Raw genomic sequence first — 23,659 nt, 5'->3', positions numbered from 1 at the left:
AGACTCGGTTAAAATTTTTTGAAGAATTTCTATTGAGCCATGGGTTTAACACAAAAAAAAATGATATCGAATCTTCAATTAATATAAATCCCAAATTCGACGCATAAACATTTTTTTTTTCAAATGAATAGTTCAAAATCATCGATTTTTTAACATCAAGATGATCAAACAATTAATACTAACAATGAACAAAAAAGCCGAACTTGAATGATCTAACCAAAATTTAATATCCTCAGAAGTACTGCAATATCTATTTTAGCTTCACATGTTTAATAAAACATTCAAAATCTGCCTCTCCCTGCCCTCCTCTCTCCAAGAAATGCAGTGGGGAGCAACCAGTGCGGCAACTGAGACACTCGGTCCGACCCTGTTTCAGTCTTCATGTATGGTAGAGAAGATGATATTACATTTGATTGGGTCCATAAGGAGGCACTGACCCAGCTGGTGGAATGCCACTGTAGCCACCCGGCATTTGCATAGTTCCGGGAGTCATTTGCGGCATCGAGGCTGGTGGCATGTAAGGATGATTAGTCATTTGCACCGGAGTGGATTGAGGCACTCCTGGAACACCTGAGGTCCATCCAGCTGAAGGTTGAGGAGGCATCATAGGTTGGCCTACACCTGGACCGTATTGAGTCCCATTGTATTGATGAGCAGCAGGACCCATTGTTTGAATTGGCTGTTGCGTGAAAACTGAAGGTTGTGGGTTGACCATGGCAGGGTTAGGGACTGTATAATCTCTGCTCCTATCGTTGTTGACCTGTAATGAATAAACCACAATATTAGAAATAGACTAGGGCTTTTAACCTTTAAATGCTCTTCTTCTGTTGCTCCGACTCTTCATAGGGATAAGACTACGGGAATATGACAATAAAGAAATGAGCATATCCATGGCAAAACACATCAATCTCGGACACACACACTGGGACCAAGTAACTTTAATCTAGTCTAACGGTTGACCTACACAACAAAATGTGCTATCTTGTAGCTCAGCTGTTAGATTAAAACATTTGCTCCCGTTTCCTCCCTGTTTCCTTCTGACCAAACGGAGTCTCAAACAAAATCGATCAAGTCGTAACTGTAAGTTACAAAATAGATCAATGTAATGTGGCATAGCACGGTTCTGAAGAGGCCATCACTTTGCCAAAAAGCTAAAACTTCAGAGAAAATATTGTTTGTTGCTTCTCTAGTTGTGAATGCATTATGCAGTCGTGAACAACAATAAACTATGGAATCAAAAGGAATCATTAGAACGACTGCATAAATTGTATTGTCCAAAACTCCAAATACCTTTATACTGAGATCGGTGTGGCGCGAATAAGAGAGATGTAGTTTGCAAAACCCTCCATCATATATGCAGTGCCCTTCCAAGGCCTCCTTGGCAACAACAGCAGTGTGAACATCTGTAAAGCACGGATCCATTAATGTTTAGATTAAGGGATAACAAGATAGTGTGCCCAGTCTCTTTTCTATGTTCTTCCCAGTAACATATATTTTAGGCCTAATTTTAAACGGGATAATTAAACATGTTTGAACATTACACGGATACTGAATTAGGGCCTGCATCCCCCCATTCTTATCAAACATGGCAATCTTTTGAACGGAGCCAAAAGCAGAGAAGACCTGAATGTAGGTGAGAGAAAAAAGTAAATACTCGGCATGAGTTGAAGTACTAGATTGTCAAATAAAAATGTTTTCCAGTAATTGTCAATACCATATGCAGTGCATCCAAGGAAACAGCATACTGCATGTTCTCGATAGATGCAAGTAAAACATTACTCTCGGGTTCTAGTTTTTTCCCATCAAGGCCTATATTTAACTGCAATGTTAACAAATGATTTCCATTAATAAACAAGTAAAAGAGTAAACATACACGGCAGAATCCAGAAGCATAAAGCAGTATTATTCATCTCTTGTTAGAAATACAGGTTCACAAGAATTGATTTTGATGCACGGGACACCTTGCATGAGAAAAAATCACACACACACACATATATTAACTTATGGAAAATTGCCTAAAACCACCAAGGCTTTATGCTCTAAATTGTACATGGTAAATAATTCACACAACTATATGAAAATTCTAGCAACTGTTAAGAAATTCAATAGTCAAAACATTTTCTTGACCTGGCTGCTTCCATCTATAGCTGAAGGAGCAACAGGAAGATAGGGATTGGTGTAGTCCCTGAAAATAAATAAATAAATAGATAAAAGAAACAAGTTACCATAGAGTACACTTAATTAATGTAGAATGGAGAAAAAGGAGATAACTAGCAAAGAGAAGAGCAGCAGTACAATAAACAGTAAAGCAGGGAAGGATCAATGAAATGTTCAAGATAAGCAAACAAACACAAACTGCCATGAAAATTACTGGTTCATAAGCAATCCAAGAACCAATTATATGCTTGAATATGGTAAATAAGATATGTAGAATAATCAGTTACAAGATCAGGAATACCTGCTCCGATGGCTCTGAAATTTCACACTTAAATCTGTGTGGGCAGAATATGTGATCCTAAGTGTACATGGAGCAATATTTTCGGAAAGCAGATACCTGAAAACCCAGGACAAAGTCAGTCAGTATATATTTTGCAACAAAACTGATAAGTCACAAAAGAATAACAAAAGCTGTAAGATTAAAAGCATTGCCTGTGGAATAAACTAATGTTATTGGAACACTTTAATTCCAACTTAGGGAGTTCTCTAATACTTTATCAAGGACCAAAACAATGCAAACAAGAGGGTGTTGAAAAAACTAAACACAAATAGTAGACAGAAGTTCAAGGTCCAAACATAAGTTTTCAAGGAAAGTACACCACATCTACAGCTATGTGGTCTACAATAGTTGGACTAAATACCGTGTTTACCAACTAATAGAACTGTCACCTAGGGATGCTTCGTCCATCCAAGGTATTTTTTGCAGATGTAGCCGTTTCTGCATCTGAAAACTGTACCAATGCCTGCAAAAATGACGGTACCAAATGAGCTTATTTTCAAAGGCTGAGGCACATTAACCTAAACTAAAAGAAGAGTTTTAATTTATTGACCTGGAATCCAGCTGTCTTCTCAAAGGTGGTAATTTTATGCACAAAACCAAAAGCTGAAAATACCTGCATTATTAACAACATTAAAAGATGAGCTGAAAAAAAATCAGGTAAAACTCCAAAAAGTAATTACAAATTGTAATACCCTCTCAAACATATTTTCCAGAAAATAGCAAATGAGATAAGTACAACATGTCCAGGCCTTCAGCAAAGACAGAGGCAATATAGCTTATAACAGAAAAAAAACTATAATACAGCTAGACATTTCAGATGCCAAAAGGGGTTAACAGTATTAGCCCAAGTAAAATAAATGAATACACAAGGGTCAAGACACTAGAATTCCATGAGATGAAATGAATTAAGGATGTAAGAACCGATCAAGTACAGCTAAAAAACATCAATTCATTACAATAAAACAAAACCACACTCCAGGCTGCTCAAATTTCGATTTCTATGAAGTTTTCATGTAATAAACAACTCTTTCCAGTTCAATGCAAAAAATCTCATTCAATCATTATTCTTTCATAAGGTTAAAAGCTAATGTCATGAATTGCTTCACAAATAAATAGAAGTAAACTGCAGATGCAGGAAGAGACCTTAACTGCACAAGCATTTAAAAATGTTAAAAGCAAATTACTAAGGAAGTCAAAGGAAAGAATTGCAACAAGCACCAGGTCCTAGAATGAGTCAAGGTACCAGGTACGAAGTGCTCAACAATTGGGGACTAAGGGTAAGCACCTAGCTTACATCTTGGAATGTATTAATGTATATATATAATATGGGGAAATCTGCCTGTTTATACGATGAGGTTATGTTGTAAGCATATTTCAACATTACGCACTAAAGAAAGTTATACTTTGTAGGTTACACAGTTTCCAAAATTGTTCTTTAGCAGAAAAATAACCATTGAAAACATGAACTCGCTTTTTAATAGCACCTATAGACAAATAGTTATATAAGCTTTAAAAATAATAATAACAACTAGACTATGCTAACTACAAAATACTAAATATGCTATATTCCAAAATTGCAAGAGATGATAAGCACATTTGCATTAGCACAAATCGGGCAGAAGGATCTTTCAGTCTTCACAGGATGTAATAGATTCATAGATGATAGTCCCAAGACCCTGTAGTAAGGGCAACATAACAAATCATTCATTCATATTTTGAATACAGGATAGATTAGGACAAAAAAAGTGCCTGTTACACAGATGATTGGCTACCTAATCAGGAGTCATCTTGGGGAGAAACTTGCATCGAGTATGTTTGGTTTTACTAAGATGGCCCCTTATGCATCAAAGCAAGCAAGCACCCACTAGTACTCAAGACAATTTTTGTATACACTTCTTCACCTGAGTGCTAAGACAAACTGAGGTAACTTGAATAGACTACCCTAATCATGTTCAGTGATAACTGATAAGTAAAGACATTGTTTTAGGTATAACCACCTGTACCCAACCCATTGGTAAACTAATCCGGATCGGGTATTGCAGAGGCCCATTGTGAGGGTGACCCTCCCAACCCAGTTTGCCCCATTCAAAACATCAAAATTTGAACCCTGACCTTGCTTAAGGGACCTAGTTCTTATCTCACTAGACTTATTGGTAGTTGGTTGAGAAGTGAAGACTAAAACTAGGTAAGGCTAACATTTTTATCGCCAAAATGTAATACAGACCACATAAGCAAAAATAATAAACAGATTGCTTGTAAAAATTTCATTGTGAGTAGCAGAAAAAACAAAAATATAGTGACACAAAGCACTGTTAGAAGTCTGAGTTAAATGGATATACATGAAACAAGAGATGAAAGAAACATCCTAAATGGTAAGAATAGAAGGTGAGGACGATAAGGGAAGAGAGAGGTATTAAGGAAAGGACAAAGGAGACAAACACACATGTGCACCAAGCTTCCACTGGAGATAATTCACTTGCCATGATTCTGCTGATCCATTCACATTCATGTCAAAACAGAAAATGCTCTTCTTTTCAAAAAGTACACAACCCTAGCAATTTCAGAAACTTATATCAAACCTATGTTTCTCGGACTCAGATTTGAGAGTTGGATACGGACATGTTTCCAACATGGTTATGTTCAATTTTCCCCAAGTTTTTTCATGTATTTGAAGGATCCTTGGAGGGTCATCTCCCATACCTATATCCAAATGTCCAAAATATGTTGGACACAAGTACGTCAAGGCCAAGCTAATGAAGAGTACGAGCTACACAGTATCAAACAACAACCTAGAAATACTTATTTCGCACCCTTCTAAACAAAAAAGATAAAAAGGGCCGAGATCTTCCTTACCAAATGCAGAACATCAATGGAAACAAGCCGGGCATCTAGACCTTCGATTGTTACCAACAGAACATTTCCGGCAACATCCGCTGTCGTTTTGTTATTTACAATTTCTTGCCTGTTAGAATATTGTAGGTAAACCGTTTTTCCCCTCACTTGTGCAGGCTCAGAAGAAGAAGCATAATATGATATCATAGCAATAGCCTGATTCAAATCAGCCTATAAAAAAACAATAAACAATGCATAATTAGTAACAATATTGAGATAATAGATAAATTCGGAACAAATATTTAAAAGAATTTCAGATTAAATTTACGAATTCAATGAAAGCTTGATTGCGATTGGCTCCAACATTGCACTTTGTGTTAACGATCTTCCCGAATGGCTTGCCCAGTTCGATCAACTCTTCCTCCGTACACTCCCATGGCAAGTTCCTCAAATGCAGCACCTTGGACGGTGGTTAACGGAACTGCGGCTGACTTGATACGGAGGCCATTCAGTTCAGCAACCAACCCGTTAAAATCTACACCCAAAAAAAATGAAACCCTAATGCCCAAAACTTCAAAATATAACAACACTAAACTTTTGGTATATCGATGAAAACAAGCGAAGCACGAAAAATTGAAGAAAATGACGCCAACCAGAAAAATAAAGGGATAGACTCCCTAAACTTAACAAATTTTCTTAAATTAATCCTTGAACTCTGTTTTGTCCATATATTAGTCCATGAAATTGACAACTTTTTCATTTTATTTTTTTTATTAATATAGGGTGATTACAATTGGTAGTATTTGTTCTAAAGACTCTCACCTATTTGACAATGAACGTCCAAATATCCCGCAGTTATTGGTGCTCGAACTTAAAATCTCTAGGGATAATAACATCTCTTTAACCACTAGAATTGTTTTATTTGTGCTTTATTTTAATTTTTTGATTATATCATAATTTAACATTATACTACATGGAATGCTATTATAGTAACACACAAAAATAAAAAAAAATATATTAAAAAAATTAAATTCAAGGATCAATACGAGTAAAATATTTTTTTTGTTTGCTTAAATGGTGGATTGGTTGGTTTTTTCCCAGGGGTCAAGGGTGTTAGGCAAGAGGACCCTTTGTTCTTTATTTTGGTGATGAATTTTTTATCTGGGTTATTAAATATTACGGGGAAGTTTGGTGTGTTTGGTTTTCACCCGAAGTGTAAAATGTTTGGGCTTACACATATTTGTTTTGCTGACGATCTTTTACTTTTTACGAAAGGAAATGTGAAGGATCTGGTGGGCGTGAAGAAAGTTATGCAAGTCTTCTATCATATGTCTGGGTTGCATATGAATAATTCGAAGAGTGAGATTTATTGTGCATGAATTAGTTCTGTTGGGGTATATCAACTGGGAGAGAGTACTGGTTTTTGTGTGGGATCTCTCCCACTAAGGTACTCGGGTGTTCTTCCAGTTGCTAGGAGCCTCACTTTCTCTGACTCTGAAAGCCTGATTGGAACAATTGTTGGGAGGATTAGAAGTTGGACTGCCAAATGTTTATCCTTTGCAGGTAGATTGCAACTCATACAAATTATCTTGTTTAGTATCCAGAATTTCTGAAGTAAGATTTTTCTGTTGTCGGACAAGATTAGTAAACAGATTGAAAGACGATGTAACTCTTTTTTCTAGAAAGGAACAGAGGGTTCAACTAGGGGAGCTTGGGTTAGTTGGGAGAGAGTCTGTCACCCCAAGTGTGAAAGTGGACTTGGGTTGAAGAATATTTTAGTGTGGAATCGAATTTGTACAATGCGATGATTATGGTTCATCCTTGTCAAAGCTGGCTCGTTATGGTTGGCATGGATTGAGAGTTATGTTCTGAAGGGATGTTCCGTTTGATAGGTTCTGTTAAGAGACAATTATAGTTGGGATTGGAGAAAAGTGTTGAAACTACGTGATGAATTTTCCTATGTGGGGTCCTTGATGGGAAATTCCAGGCTAGAAAGGTTTGGGATGCTCTTCAGCATAGGCTTGCTAGAGTTCCTTGGTTTAGAATTCTTTTGGGGGGTCTTTCGGTCCCTCGCCATTCTTTTATTGTTTGGTTGGTAATTTTGGATCGATTGCCAACTAGGGTTCGTATGCTCTATTGGGGTCATTTGAATTCTATTTGTATTTTTTGTGATGGGGGCGATAAAACCAAGGCCTATTTATATGTAGAATGTGATTTTTCGAGGGATGTTTAGGGAGGGTTATGTATGCTTACCAGGGTCATGGAACTATTGTTAGTTGGGGAGATATGCTCTGTTGGGTTCAGGATTAGGGTAGGGGTAAATCCTTGAGGGTTACTGTTACTCGGGTGCTTGATATAGTTACCTCTATTATATTTGGCAGGAGAGGAATGGCAGGATTCATGGGGTGACTCTTAGGCAGGTGGAGAACATGGTTTTGTTGGTAAGGAGAACAGTGGGTTTGAGATTAGAGGGGAGTATCAATGTTGCCTTGGCCTCCTCTACTCTTGTTGTATAATGGAAGCTGGCTTAACTTTGTTGTCTTGTGTTTCTAGTGTTGACTGTTTGCGTTTACTTGTATTATTGGTTTTTGATTAGTCTGGGTTGATTTTTTTTCTTTTTCTTTTTTCAGGTTCTATTGTTAGCTGGTGCTTGGTTTGGGGTTGTATATTTGAATTTACTTTGGTTGGTTTTTTATTAGTTTGGGTTGATTTGTTTGTTTGTTTTTCTAGGTTCTGTTACTTGCTGGTGATTGGTTTGGTGTTGTATATTTGAGGTTACTTTGGATGAATAAATTCTTTCATTTATCCAAAATAAATAAATTTAAGGATTCAGTTTAAAAGTTATCACTTTTAGAGATTAAAAATTATTTTATTCCAAAGAAATAAATAAAAGGATAAAAAAAATTGTTCTTTAAACTTTGTAAAAAGTTAAACCTGAAGGGATATATTTAATGATATTTACTTTCAAAAGATCATCTATAATAGATAAATAACAAATAACTTTTTTATATGACGGGTCAAATAAAAATCTAGATGTACTCATCCATACATATCCATATAAGCAATATAAAAAATAAAATAAAATAGAGCAACTAAATGTTTTACATTTATATTAACCTAAAATGTAAATGTGGTTGATAACACTCTTTTAGCTCAAGAATTGGTTAGAGGTAACATTATGAAGAACATTTCCCATCGATGTTCCCTGAAAATTGATCTTCACAAGGCCTTTGACTCTTTAAATTGGGGATTCATCTATGCTATTTTGAAAGCCATTAGTCTTTCAAGCATTTTTGTTAACTGGATTGAAATATGATTCCCTACTCCTAGATATTATGTTTCTTTCAATGGAAGCTTAATTGGCTATTTCAAGGGAGCAAAAGGTATAAGACAGGGTGACCCCTTATCCCCTCTTTTATTTGTTCTCTCTATGAACGTTCTCTCAAAGCTCTTAAATCTAGCAGCTGCTAAAAAAATCTTTGGTTACCACCCAAAATGTAAAAGAATTGGACTTACTCATCTCTCCTTTGCTGATGATCTTCTTGTATTCTGCAAAGGGGCTGTTGATTCTGTTCTTGGGGTAACAAGTGTTCTTGACTTGTATTATGAAATGTCTGCCTTAGGCTCAACACCTCTAAATGCGAGTTATTTGTTGTTAGCATGACCTTATCCACTTCTGAGAACATTAATCTTCTCACTGGTTTTAAAATTGGTTCTCTTCCAGTTAGGTATCTTGGCATTCCTTTAATCACAAGGAAAATATATGAAAAAGACTGAATGGTCCTCATTGAAAGCATAAAGGCTCGGCTGCATCTTTGGTCTACTAAAAATCTTAGCTATGCTGGTAGATTGGAATTAATCAGAGCAGTTTTATTTAGCACCAGTAGTTATTGGTGTAGACAATTGTTTATGCCAAACTCTGTACTTAAGAGGATTGAACAATTATGCTCCCGATTTTTCTAGAAAGGAGCCGACATATCTGCTTATGGATCCCGTGTAGGATGGAAAAATATATGCTTGTTGAAATCTAAGGGGGCTTGGAATTAAAGACTTACAGACCTGGAACAAAGCTTGTATGCTCCTTCTTATCAAGAAAATTCTTGCAGGTGAAGGCTCACTATGGGTCGCCTGGATTAACTGCTATGTTCTTAAAGGTAACAAATTTTGGAATGCAGAAATTAATTCTTCAACCAGCTGGAGCTTAAGGAAAATATTTAAATTAAGGCACGAGGCTTTTGCTACTATGTCTGCTGCTGCAATCTCAGTGAGAAGTATATGGGATGCAATTCGGTTAAAGAGACCCCTTGTAATATGGAAGAAAATTATCTGGTTTCCCCTCCATATATCAAAACACGGCTTAATTTCTTGGATGGCTTTACTTGATCGTCTCCCTACTAAAGATAGACTTCTTCGTATGGGGCTTATCAATGATAGACTTCTTTGTATGGGTCTTATCAATGATTGCCAATGCATGTTTTGTGATGAACCATTAGAAATTAGGGATCACTTGTTCCTCAATTGTCCTATGGCTGACTACTTGTGGAACTCAATCTTCTCTCTTTCTGGTCTTCGATTCAGAACTCGTTCTTGGGATTCTTTTTTGGCTTGGGCCTGCTCTTATCGGAAAGGTAAATCTTTGCTTACTTCCATAATGAAGCTTGCTCTTAATGATCTGATTTACTTTATTTGGGAAGAAAGGAATAAGAAATTGTTTCAAGGTCGATCCAGAAATGCGCCAGATTTGCTTTGAGCCATCAAGGACACTGTTGGATCACAACTTAGGTGTAGATATTTAAATAGCATTGATAGTGTAAATACTAATATTTGTATGCATTGGGACATTGTTTGATTTTGATTCTTTTGTATGTAGTTTGTCCTAATGCTTTCAGAACTCTGATTTTTGTAACAGGTTCTGTTCTTGAGTAATAAAATTTAATTATCAAAAAAAAATGTAAATGAGGCTCTTTATTATTTATTTATAAGCGGTTCGTTCAACTCTCTTTGGAAAATCTTGCTTGGTGGTACGGTTAGAGCGCAGAGAGTGAGCTTCAAGCAATTATAGAAGCATTTTGAGAAATTAACAAATCCACCTGCTGTAAGTTGAGATGTGGCCCTAATTGCAAAACTCCTCAACACCAGTGACGGTCTTATTTTCTCCGTCATTATCCTTTTTTCCTTAGCGATATGAACGTATACATGTGTATATAAATCTGACTAACTTTCAAGCTGGGACAAATAAATTTTAGATTATACATATTTGGAAAGTTTTTTAATACAGAATCACACAACGGGATGTTTTTAGTATGATAAATTTGATTTGATTTTTTTTATTTATGACCTCGAATTTATTATTTCGAAAAAATGTTTTTAATATTTAATATTTTAAAGTATTTTTAGGACTTGTTTTTTTATTTTAAATTTCATGTTTCAGATCGATTTGTACATTTTGACCAAAAATGTTTTTAAAATATTTTTTATTTTTAGGTACTTCGATAAAAAATTAAATACTTTAAGTACTTATTTTAACAAAAAAAACAACTTTAGACACTTATTTTAATCAAGCTCGTTTTGAGTACGCTTGACTTTCTTTGTTTGGGTTTTCTAGCTTTGCATTGCTTGCGCGTCCTCCTTAGTGCTTTTGAAGTATCCATTGAAATATCTCTGTTAGTGCCCGGTTTCCACAAAGCATTGCCCTTCCTAGCTGCATTAGGAGACCTATATATAGATCGTGTGTGCTTTCTCTCTGATCGAATGGTACCTTGTAGAGCGACCTCTAAACATTAAAATGACGATTTCTGTCTGAAAAGCGTTCGATAAGTCAGTGGCCGATCCGTGGCTGGTGATTAAAATTTGGTGGTTCGACAGACAGATGGGACATTCGCACTGAAGTAGATTTCCCTAGCACCTTATCAGTCCCCTGTGCAGAAGCTGTGTGATGAAATTGATGTGGAATTAACCCATGTCAATTAGGTATTTAAACTTAGTTTTAATATTCAATTTGATATTTTTTTTGTTCAATTAGGTATCTGAATTTGACTTTTCGATCTAAATTTATATCTAAATTTGGCTTCATGGTTCAATCTTATTTAAATAAATCGTTTATCTTAAGTACTAATATAGTAAAAAAATCAACTTCGAATTCTAATTCAAATCAACAAGTTAAATTTATGTATCTAATTGAACTCAAAACAATAGATACCACATTAAACCTTATAATCAAGTTTAGATACCCAATTGGACAAACCAAATTTATGCGTTAAATTGCATATTAAAGTTAAGTTTATATACTAAAATATATATATTTAACCAAAAATTTAATATCATTGAAATCAATAATAGAATTAAATAATAATTTACTTGATGATAGAGTACAAAATTACTAGAATAATGTTTAAATAAATTTAAGAAATATCAAATTGTTGAATTGCATGATTGGTATAGTAATCATGGACGAAGCCCACAAAATTTATTGCAGAAAAAGGGTACCAAGTTGTTCACATCATTGTGATTGGGTTTGAAGCAATTCCTAAAACCATTGAGAATGAACATTCATGATTAACAAATCAAATGTTGAAATTCTCTCAAATAATATTAAAAAATAAGTTCAAACTAATCTATGTGGTTGGTTCAAGTGATAGATAGCTTGATTCTGCTTAAGCAAGTCATGAGTTCGAATCATTGTGAATGCAAAAAATCATCATTGGGAGATTCACCCACCAAAATTAGGTGTACGATATTGGTCGGTCTTTTGAGAGTATAAGAAGAGCGACACTCCTTTTTGTTATTGAAAATATTTGATGGATTTAAGATTTAGGGTTTATTAGTTCTCTGACCTTCATTTGATAACCTAAATTTGAGATGGAATTAAAAATCAATTAAAGTGATTGGTCTGGTATAATCTTTCATCATTGGTTTGAAGTGGATTATCATCATTCAAAATGCACCCACGAGCCGAGTTGCAAAATCCAACTAATTACTTATACAAACAAATAGAAAGCACTAAAATAGATTTAAAGACCAAAAATTTTCTTATCAAGGGAAAAGAAAAAGTTGTCTTAAAAAGAAATAATCATCCGTGAATAGAAGGTAAGATTTGGAAAATATTGTAAAAAGGAAAAAAATAATGATTTAGGCTTAATCGGAAAAATATCTTTTACATGTATTTAATAAAATTAGTGATTTATTTTAAAAATTATTAGTCGAAAATGACTAAATGAAACCGGGAAGAAGAATGATCAAAGTCGTCACACATGCAGATTACACTAATTTCCCTACACGAATCAAGCAATTTTAACAGTTAAAGGGGTGATTGTTATCTTTAGAGATTTCGAATTCGAGAACATCATCTATAAGGGTGTTTGAATGTTCGTTGTCAACAAGATCAGACACATAATTTTGTATTAGAGGAGTGAACTTATAAAATGTTAGGAGACATGAAATCATAATTTTAATAAAAGAATAAAGAAGAAAATATTTAAAATATACAAAAATTTAAATTTTTGGGGCGCCCTCACCCGCCTTAGGCCCTTCTTTGATTATCCAATGATTGATAATTTTTTAAATATATATTATATTATAACCACGTTTTAAATATAAAAAAAAAACAATTTCATTCTTTTGGGCAACTTTTGAACCTGAAAAATAACATTTAATCAACTGCATCCTTCCTGTAAAACTCAGTTGTTTGGCTGACCTACTTTTAAATCTCACAATTAAGTATAGCATCACGAAACTTGTAAAGAATATTGATAGAGATGACAAACATCTAGGGTGATCCTGCGTTACACCTGGCCAAAATAGAGCTTAGAGTAACAAATAGAATAATATTATTTTTCACATTAAATATGTTTATTTTGAATTTTTAAAATTATTTTATTAAAAAATTAATAAATAACAATATTTTATTTTATTTTATTTTTATATGTCTTATTTATATATCTATCGAAATAAAACGAATAAATTTATTAGTTATTTTTTAAAAAATAGTTTTATCATTTGTTTTAATTAAATATATATTTTAAAATTATATAAATAATCAATATAAGACATGAAAAAATTATCATAAAACACATTTTCCTTGCACAAACGCTCTTTGACTTAGGAGAGATCAAATCAAAAAGGTAAGATGTAAGCCGAACATTATGTAATATGATTTGTCATTTCGTTTGGTGGACTGTTTTGTATTATATATTGAGAAAACAACATCAGTGATTAAAAATGTCTTATAATATACGATTTTAATTAATTTTTTTTGGATTTGCCAAAATGACCAACTAAATCGCAATGCGATCGATAATTCGTAACGCGATCTCCGATATCACAAATCAGTTTCCAGATTCGCATTGCGATTTACGTAATCGCATTGCGATTTCCCAAATTCGCGTTGCGATTTTCCTAATTCGCAATGCGAATACGTAAATCGCAATGCGAATTTGGAAAATCGCAATGCGAATACGTAAATCGCAATGCGATTCTGACTATCGCAATACAATTTACATAGCGCCATTCATATTAACGCGTATTTTTTTCAAATTCCAAACACGAATATATTAATATATCGGAACACTGAACCGTCCACAATATATCCCATAATTGCAACTCATAACCTAAAACCCTAAATCACAACTCAGTATCATCTCCATCTCTCACTCTCTAAGGCGACATCCGTCCCCATCTCCGACGAAATCAGTCCCCATCTCCGACGAAATCAGTCCCCATCGCCGACGATATCAGTCTCCATCTCCGGCGAAATCATTCACGGTCAGAAATGAAAAATCAACCAAATCAACCACCGAGGGTTAGTTTTTTTAATTATTTTTATTTTGAAATTTTTGCATTATTATTAGGTTTTTCATATTGAAATTGATGATAAGTTTACTGGTGTTTTCAATAATAGATTAACCATTTCACTTAGATTGCTTATTATATTCATTCGATTGCTGCCAATACTGCTAAACTGTTTAGTCTTTAACCATGTGAAGTTAGTATTTATCTTTGTTTTGTCTTTTGGTTGAAGTAATGCAATCCATTCAAGTTTCTTTCAATTTTAGTATTTGAAACCGAGAATGACTATCGCAATGCGATTCTGTCGTTGTGATTTTCATTTCGCGTTGCGATAGTCAAATTCGCGTTACGATAGTCAAATTCGCGTTGCGATAGTCATTTTCGTGTTGCAATTTTCATTTTCGTGTTGCGATTTAAAGTTTCAGAAACTATTCTTCTTCTGCAAATTGAAACTTGAATGAATTGCATTACTTCAACCAAAAAACAAATACTAAATTCACAGTGTTGCAAATTTAAGTTTGAAGAATAAACTACTACTCTTTATGTTTATTGTTTATATCTTCACAATGTAGTTTTTGGTATATCTAAATTGGTATGTTTATTGTTTTTGCAGAACTTTTATTCGGCTCAATTGACCTTAAGAAATAAAGTAAGCCTGGCCAAAACAATTACGTCGAAGCTTTCACCTGCACAAAGAAAAATATTTGAGGATACTTGCTTCGGGCCATGGCTGAAAGTACAACATCCGGGTGGAGATGCTATGTTGACCCATCTGTTTCTTCAAACCATGACTAGCGATCTACCAGAAACTATACAACGTCGTGATGAAGAGATATGGTTTGATTTTCCACCGGCGTATACGTGTTTTGGGCGGGAGGAGTTTTGCTTAATCACCGGTCTACGCTTCGGACACGATGATGTAGATCGGTACACTAGACATATTACTCGCCTATCATGGTTTTCCCGGGTTTTTCCTGAGCTGTCAACAGAGAAGTCGAATTTACACGTGGAAGACTTGACGAGATTATTGAATAAGAAAGATGGTTTTACTCGGATGGATGACGTCGATATTGTCCGAGTATGCCTTCTAATACTTTTGGAAGTCGACTTTTTAGGCAGAGAGGCCCAACAACCTATTCCTAATGATCTAATTAAATTGGTAGAGGACCTAAATGCATGGAACATGTTTCCGTGGGGTTCGTATCTATGGAGAGCTACATGGAATAAGTTGTCGTCTACCTTTAATGATCGGAAACGTTTGCGTGACGATGGTTCCAAATACACTTTGTCGGGCTTTATTTGGGCCTTTAAGGTAATAATTTTTATATAATGTTTCCAAAATTATAATTAATTTTTTAACAATTACTAATGTTTGTAGATTTGGATATTTGAGGCATTTCCCGCCATGCAGACATATGCATTAAAAACTTCTAATGATATTCCTAGGGCTATTTCCTGGAAGAGGAAACGGTCCTTGCAGCAATGGGAAGATTTACTACCGTATACTACAATAAATAATGTAAGTTAACACAAATACTATCATATGTTTATAAACAAGTTATTACTAGTACACGTTTAACTTTGTTTGAGCTTTTATATTGTTAGGAGGCCAACACTCCATTACAGAGGCTGACACCCATGGAAGCTGAGTTTGCCACTGATTGGTGGCAAACTAGTAAGCTTTTTTTTGATGGCACGGATGATGAGCAGCCACCACTTCGAGAGCCATCACCTCACTCAGAGCCATCACCTGATCGACCCGAATATACACATCCACAACGAGAGTCATCACATATTCTGTCACATAATCGAGCCTCTTCCCCACCATCACCTCATGATAGGCGACCGGCAAAGATGCCACGACGTTTATCTCCGTGTTCTCCACCTCCACCTCCACGGGATGAGTTAGGGGAGTTACGTAATGAGGTCAATGCCTTGCGTGAGGAGGTCGGTACTTTACACGATGACAATGGTGCATGGCGTGTTGAGGTGTCTACTTTACGTGGTGAGGTAGTAGCTCTACGTGAGATTGTAGCATCGTTGCAGAACGAGGTTCATACTCTACGCAACGAGGTAAGTTTAATATTTTTCATATTTAACTTGATGATAAATTTACTCGTAATTTCACTTAGATTGCTTAGTAAATTCATTCGGTTGCTGCCAATACTGTTTAACTGTTTATTCTTTAACCCTGTAAAGTTAGTATTTGTTTTTGGTTGTCTTTTGGTTGAAGTAATGCAATCCATTCAAGTTTCAATTTGCAGAAGAAGAATAGTTTACTATCGCAATGCGAAAATGACTATCGCAACGCGAAAATGACTATCGCAACGAGAGAATCGCAATACGAAATGAAAATCGCAACAACAAAATCGCAATGCGAAAATGACTATCGCAATGCGAAAAATGACTATCGCAATGCGAATTTGACTATCGCAACGAAAGAATCGTAATTCGAAATGAAAATCGCATTGCGATTCTCTCGTTGCGATAGTCAAATTCGCATTGCGATAGTCATTTTCGCATTGTGATAGTCATTTTCGCGTTGCGATTTTGTTGTTGCGATTTTTATTTCGCATTGCGATTCTCTCGTTGCGATAGTCATTTTCGCGTTGCGATTTTAAGTTTCAGATTCTATTATTCTTCTGCAAATTGAAACTTGAATGAATTGCATTACTTCAACCAAAAGACAAATACTAACTTCACAGTGTTGAAAATTTAAGTTTCAAGAATAAACTACTACTCTTTATGTTGTCATTGAACCTGCACTAAACCTATATGTTGTCCTTTTAAATGTTTATATAAGTGCTTACTTCTGGAATATTATCTGATGCATTTTGTGAACAATGATATAATAATGACTTGGGTGAATACCGTGCAAGTTTGAAATATATTTGTCTTTGTTTTCACTGTTTAATATCATGTCTTTTTATGTACTGATTTATGTATTAATTTATTTTTAGCGGCCCGCTAAGGTGGATGCTCTACGTCGGGTTTTTCTTGCAAGACGGAGTTCACGCATCAGACGGCGTGCACGTGCCATTACGTCTTCGTTCACCCCAATAGTGCGAAGAATCCATAAGAAAAAACCCGACTCACCTTTCATCGTTCAAGAGGCCTCCCCTATCGTTCAAGAGGCCCCTATCATCCCTCAAGAGTCCCCTCCCACCGTTCAAGAGGCCACTGTCATCGTTGAAGAGGTCCCTCCCAACATTCTAGAGTCCGATTCACACGGCGTAATATATCGAATTATTGAGAAGCCCCCTCACGTGCCGGACATGATGGATGACTGTTGGCTTTCGTATAAGTTATCGGCCAGTACCATTTCGGCAGATGAAGTGGAGAGGAAACAACTACCAGAAACAATTCTGGATAATACCCTTTGGGCTAAGACCATTTGATTTTTATCTACATGAGCGGAGCCAAGGGTGTTACGCTGACATATACAAACTCAACGATGATATGCATTTGTTGATTGAACGATCTTGGCGGGGTGTACTATTAAGGGTTGAAGACAATGGCTATTTCGATGGGGGGTAAGTCTTATATTTCTTCTTATATTTCAGTTTGATTAATTTTTTTTTAAATTTATGTAATTCACTAATATATGTTTTTTTTTGTAAAATAGTATATGGATGCATGAGTGACACGTCTTCTAATTGTAAGGAAATTGAAAAAAAAATAAAAAAACGCGATATACAATTATGCCGACGTCTTTTCACGTAGTTTACTTGAAGAATCAACGACAGGAATCATATGTGTTGGCTAATGGACAAGCTAAACTTTATCCTGCATGGTGGATGTCAATAAGGTTAGTATATTTGTTTAAATATTTTAAAGGTGTTCATAAATAAGTGCGCAATTTGAATTATTACATTTCGATGCAGATGTTTATCCCTGTTTTGGACCGTACTCATTGGCTTCTCGTCGAGCTTCAGCTCCCATCCCTAAAGACAATAGTATATGACAGCATGATAAATTACATATCATTGTCTGATTTAAGAGATATTATTAAGGGATGGAGATCTTATTTGGCTAAATTCTTGGATGCAATTAATTATTGGACTAAGTCTGGAAACAAGAAGCCAAAGAAGTTCAATGTTACAGTTATCAGAGACGAGACCGCGCCACAACAAACGAAGGAAGCCAGAGGGGATTGTGGTCCTCTCGTATGCATGTGCTTGGAGCGTTTGACGACAGGAAGTACACATTTTCTACCTCCCACCGATAGAGATAGACGTGCAGTAGGCTTGTGGTTTTGGCTTTTTATGGCTAGAGCGATATATGCGAGACGCTGCCTACCTGCATCCACGTTATGAAAGTGTCCATAAACAATTTGTAAGTCAAATGCAAGTGTTGTTAAACATATATACTCTTTTTGGTTTGAAAATGTTTGGTTAAGTAGCTAGAATTCAATAATTTGCTGTTTGTAGGTTTTAGATGTGTAGAAAGTGTTGTTGATTCAATGTTTGGTTTCTGCAGGTTAATCCTGAAGTGAGCTGTGTGAAATGGATGTATGGGTGCAAAAGTTGATTTCATTATTATTTTTTGATTGTTTAATTGATTTGTAAAAGATGATTTGTAAATGTTGATTTGTTTAATTGATGTGTACATAATATTTGTGCTTGTTTAATTGATTGAAATGTAATAGTTGATTTGTTGATTTCAATCTGCATTATGTTGAATGCAAAACAGACTATCGCAACGCGGAAATGATTATCGCAACGAGAGAATCGCCGCGTTGCGATTTTCATTTTCGCATTGCGATTCACTCGTTGCGATTTTCATTTCGCATTGCGATTCTGTTATTGCGATAGTCATTTCCGCATTGCAATAGTCAATTCCGCGTTACGATAGTCATTTCCGTGTTGCGATAGTCATATTCGCGTTGCGATTTCCGCGTTGCGATAGTCAAATGAATGTCTAATAAGTGATAACAACTGAACATATCATAGAAATGTTCAAACTCAAGTTACTAATACATGCCTAACTGAAAATGTTAAAAGTTCACACATAATATACACATAATACAACGTTTACATTTAAAAATCACCTAAGTTAACAGTCCCAAAAGGTGAAGCCGGTTGTGATTGGGATTTTGATGAGGATCCATATTTTGGTAGAGGAAAAGATGATTGTTATGGCACTGGTGATCCACATGTCAACCTTGTATGACCACTTTCCTTGCACCGACTACATGTCGATCTCTTATTCTCTTTACCCTTAGACGGTATACGATCGTGACTTTTTGGTCGGCCAAGTAGCCTTCTGTCCATGGCTGGTGGCAAAACTGTTTGTAAATCATCTTGTATGTCCCACTCAGAATGATGTGGAATAGGGTAGACAATCTCGCCATAAGTCTGTCGATATACTTCTGTAGTGTAGCAATCCATAGCGTATGCGCTTGAATCATCTTGGTTTAGATGAAGAGAAACTTTTATAACATGGCCACACAGATAACCAGATGTTTCCATTTCATACAACTACACGTCTTTGCATTTAGATCGACAAGCCCATTTAAGTTATTATTCAGTACTTCAAACAAAGTGTTTGAACATGGTTTAACTCTCCATGACGTTGACTTCACAACACGTTTCGTTATCTTTTTTTCAGTCCATGGTGTAACAAGATGTTCCAATGTTCCTGTAAATTTAAATAAATAATACTTAGTAAAATGTATGATAAGTTACGAATTTAAAGAAATAATACATGCATGGTTTCTTTTCTTGTAGTACCATTGTTAAATAGAGGCTCGAAAAAACTCCATTAACATAGTAATAGGTAATTTCCGAGAATAACGACTTAGAGCGTTGATTGATTCTGCGCTATTAGACATCATAAAACCATATCTTGCTCCAAGTTGATGTACTCTTGACCATCTTTCAAACTCGACATCTTCTACTGTTTGAGCACACTGAGGCAAAACACGCTTAAACAGTTTATATGCTTATTAAAATCCACTTCCTGATAAGCTTTTACAGCCTTCCAGTATGTTCATTTGTGATTTTTTATACCAGCAGACCTTGATTTTAGATTTCTATACAAATGAACACCACAAAGTCCATGAAAAGTATCTGGGAAACACCTTCTAACAGCGTTGTCAATTGAGTTTGCCCTATCGGATATGATTGTCAGATTGCTAAATAGGACCTATACAATCCCTAAGATGACCCATAAAACATTTCCATGAATCAGAGGTTTTAGATTTGCCAACCCCGTAAGCTATTGGCAGTATCTCATTGTTAGCATCCATGGCTATTGCTAATAAGTTTACTCCAAGGTATCGACCTTTTAAATGTGCTCCGTCAACTATAATAACTGGGCGCATGCTATTAATAAACGAACGAATCTACAAAATCATATACACAAGAAATATAATCATTTAAATGTGAAATGCATGTAACTAACAAAAATGAGTCAACAAAATTATATTGATTTACTAACCGCGGCACCAATGGCGATAAACAGCAACTCAAAGCATCCATCTCTATCTGTTTTGATATGAGTTACCGACCCAGGATTTTTCAGCTTTAAATTGTGACAATAAGCCGGCAGTTGGGCAAACGATGCTTCTGGCGACCCCCTCAACAATTCCAAGGCATAACATTTGGTTCTCCAAGCTTGAGAATATGAGATACTAATCTTGAACCGAGCATTCATGTCAGTCATAATTTCATGTCCCAGATATACCCTGCCATTCAAAAACATTAACTCAGCCAGAAAACCACCCAACACCTTTTTGTTTGTCTGTCTATGGTGAGGAAAAACTTGGGTTCTTGAACGTTTATGTTTATCAATAAAAGTCCTAACTTGAAACATTTCGCAATCTTTTATCCTCTTTGCAATCATACGCCACGTACATTTTTTGTCAATCATACACCTTGTTTCGAAACGATCTTTGCTTGATTTGTAAACTTTTAGTTGATAGCCATCTTCCACACATTTTGTATACAAAGCTATCTTCAAGTCTTCCTTTGTATCAAAACAATCATCTTTCTTGATACGAATAATTTTTGTGTAACAATCAACTGATATCTTTACCAACTCTTCTTCCGGTATCTGAAGTAATTATGGCATATTCCAGTTATACTCCCGTGGCATTTTCTTCGGGGACTTTTCTTTGGGGATTTCTTCTTCTTCTTCTTCAGTGTTATATGAATTACATAATGGATGTTCAACATGTTCATTTACAGTCGTAACTTCCTCCTCATTATCATCAACAACATCTTCCTCGGCAACGGCTGTTTCATCATCAAAATTCGGGTATTGACCAATATCAAAATCATTACACGCATGGTCTGTTTCTTCTTCTGAAAAATCATCAAAATCCGAGTATTGACCAAGATCAAAGTCCGGGTATTGACCAAGATCAAATTTCGAATACTGACTAGTACTCACAATTTTTTCTGTTGGCTCATCATCGTCTAACTGGTCAATACGAAAACCGGAATTTGGTGCTGAAAGTTGATTGAGATTTGGATTAGGGAAAGGTTGTGGGTTTTGAGATTGTGTTTGGTATTGGAAATGTGGTGAAACAATATTTGCTTGGTGATGAAATTGTGGTGGAACCATTAAATTTTGAGCACCATAAACTGGGGTTGAAAAACTTAGTTGATTACTACCCGCTACTGACCCAACTTCACTACTTCTAGGTTCAACAACATACAATGTAACATCATCACTTGAAACACTAATGTAAGCAATGAATCGTTCAACATCTTCATTGTCGGTTAACAAATAAACTTTACCATTTCTCTGAGAAGATAACCTAAATCCACTTAGGGGCTCTAAATTCAATTTATTTACAACACGTAACATTAGAGTTTCTTAACTTTTTTAATGACGGTTTTAGTTGAAGATTCATGGGTAAAGGCATATAATGTAAAACACCATGAACATTCTCCCATGACCCTCCAAAACACAAATCTATCCAAACATGATCAACATTAGATGATTTCATTATTGTAAATTAATTTACTAAACAAACGAGTTGCGAAACTAAAATCTATTGCCGGATGGGGAAGGATGTCGTTGGATATAGGAACGGATGTCGCCGGAGAGAGTGATAGATGGAGATGGAATGAGTTGCGATTTAGGGATTTAGGTTATGAGTTGCTGCTGCTGCGTAGTTATATACCCAAAACATTCGTGTTACGAAACTAAAACCTGTTGCGAATTCAGAAATCGAGTTGCGAATTTGAAATTCAGTATTGCGATAGTCAGAATCTCGTTGCGATTTACAGATTCGCATTGCGATTTACGTAATCGCATTGCGATTTTCTAAATTCGCGTTGCGATTTACGTATTCGCATTGCGAATTAGGAAAATCGCAACGCGAATTTGGGAAATCACAATGCGATGTCAGAATCGCGTTGCGAATCTGGAAACTGATTTACGATACCGGAGATCACGTTGTGAATTATCGATCGCATTGCGATTTAGTTGGTCATTTTGGCAAATCCAAAAAAAGTTGGTTAAAATCGTATATTATAAGGCATTTTTGGTCGCTGAGGTTATTTTATCTTATATATTTCATCTTTAATATTTACAGTTATGATTTTAAAAAATCTTTATTATATATTTTGGAGATTTATTTTTGTCCTCGTACAAATTTTTTACAGATCTCTATGAATTTCGGTTAATTCTCATACTAAAAAATAAATAAATATTTTTGAAATCAATATAACACCTAAAACTTGTAAGATATATCATATTGTCTCAAATTGATATTTATCTATAATATGAAAGTTTTAAACGTTAATATTCATCTAACACCCAATGTATATATACAATCTTAACTATTTCAAATTGTAACAGATCAATGTATATTAAATGAGAAAAGATATAAACTTTAATTTTAGTTCATTTTGAGATGTAACAGTGACAACACATAATCTCACAGATATTTTTCGAAGATCCCCACCATTATTTTTGTAAAATATCGGGGATCCGTAATATTATTTTTCGAGGATTTTCACAGTTATTCATATTGGTACAATTTAGTTATCCTTACAGTTTGGATATATCAATCTCTGTCTCTATCCCCATTTTTTCTTCGGAGATAAAAGTTCCTCATCCCCATCCCCATCCCCATCCCCGTAAGTGAAGAATTCGATTATTTTCCATCCCAATCGATTCGAATCCCCCGTTTCTCGATTTTCCCAAACATCACTCGGTTGCAGCCTGAGTTTTTTTACAAACATGAGATGAATCTAATGCAGTATATGTTAATGAATGTCTATATGATATTTGAATATGAGATTTTAAAAACTAATAATAAATCTCTTAATTATTAAAATAATTTGATTCACGATTGTGAGATTTTTTTTATATATATAGCTATTACAGGCTTTGTTTGTAGTAGCCTGATTTCACACACGAGCGACGCCGAGTGATCCTTACTTGACACCGTTTATTGCGCCAGCTAGTGTGGGGCAAGAGGAATGCCACCGCGTACATTAGGAAAACTCCACACGTGTTGCATAGTATCTACTGAAACATTCACTAAAATTACGACAACAGTTATTTTCCCATTTGGCTATTTCTCCG

At 35.3% G+C, this 23,659-nt stretch overlaps 1 protein-coding gene and 1 pseudogene across 1 annotated transcript; one reads left to right on the top strand and one right to left on the bottom strand.

Moving 5' to 3' along the window:
* Nucleotides 1-101: 101 nt before the first annotated feature.
* On the bottom strand, nt 102-5,906 carry LOC120213694 (annotated as a pseudogene).
* A 3,666-nt stretch (nt 5,907-9,572) lies between these two features.
* Nucleotides 9,573-10,079, top strand: LOC120213607. The gene has a single exon (XM_039211705.1). It carries the CDS (start codon nt 9,573-9,575, stop codon nt 10,077-10,079), a length of 507 nt encoding a protein of 168 aa, XP_039067636.1.
* Nucleotides 10,080-23,659: the final 13,580 nt, after the last annotated feature.

The sequence above is a fragment of the Hibiscus syriacus genome, unplaced genomic scaffold (assembly GCF_006381635.1).
Source record: "Hibiscus syriacus cultivar Baekdansim isolate YM2019G1 unplaced genomic scaffold, ASM638163v2 tig00110044_pilon, whole genome shotgun sequence".
In the NCBI taxonomy this organism is placed as follows: domain Eukaryota; kingdom Viridiplantae; phylum Streptophyta; class Magnoliopsida; order Malvales; family Malvaceae; genus Hibiscus; species Hibiscus syriacus.
The sequence above is the reverse complement of the archived record's forward strand: the minus strand, read 5'-3'. Positions and strand labels throughout refer to the sequence as shown.

What these genes read in the sequence shown, in the direction of transcription:
- LOC120213607 (XM_039211705.1), top strand. Translation starts at nt 9,573, where the DNA reads ATGTCTGCTGCTGCAATCTCAGTGAGAAGTATATGGGATGCAATTCGG.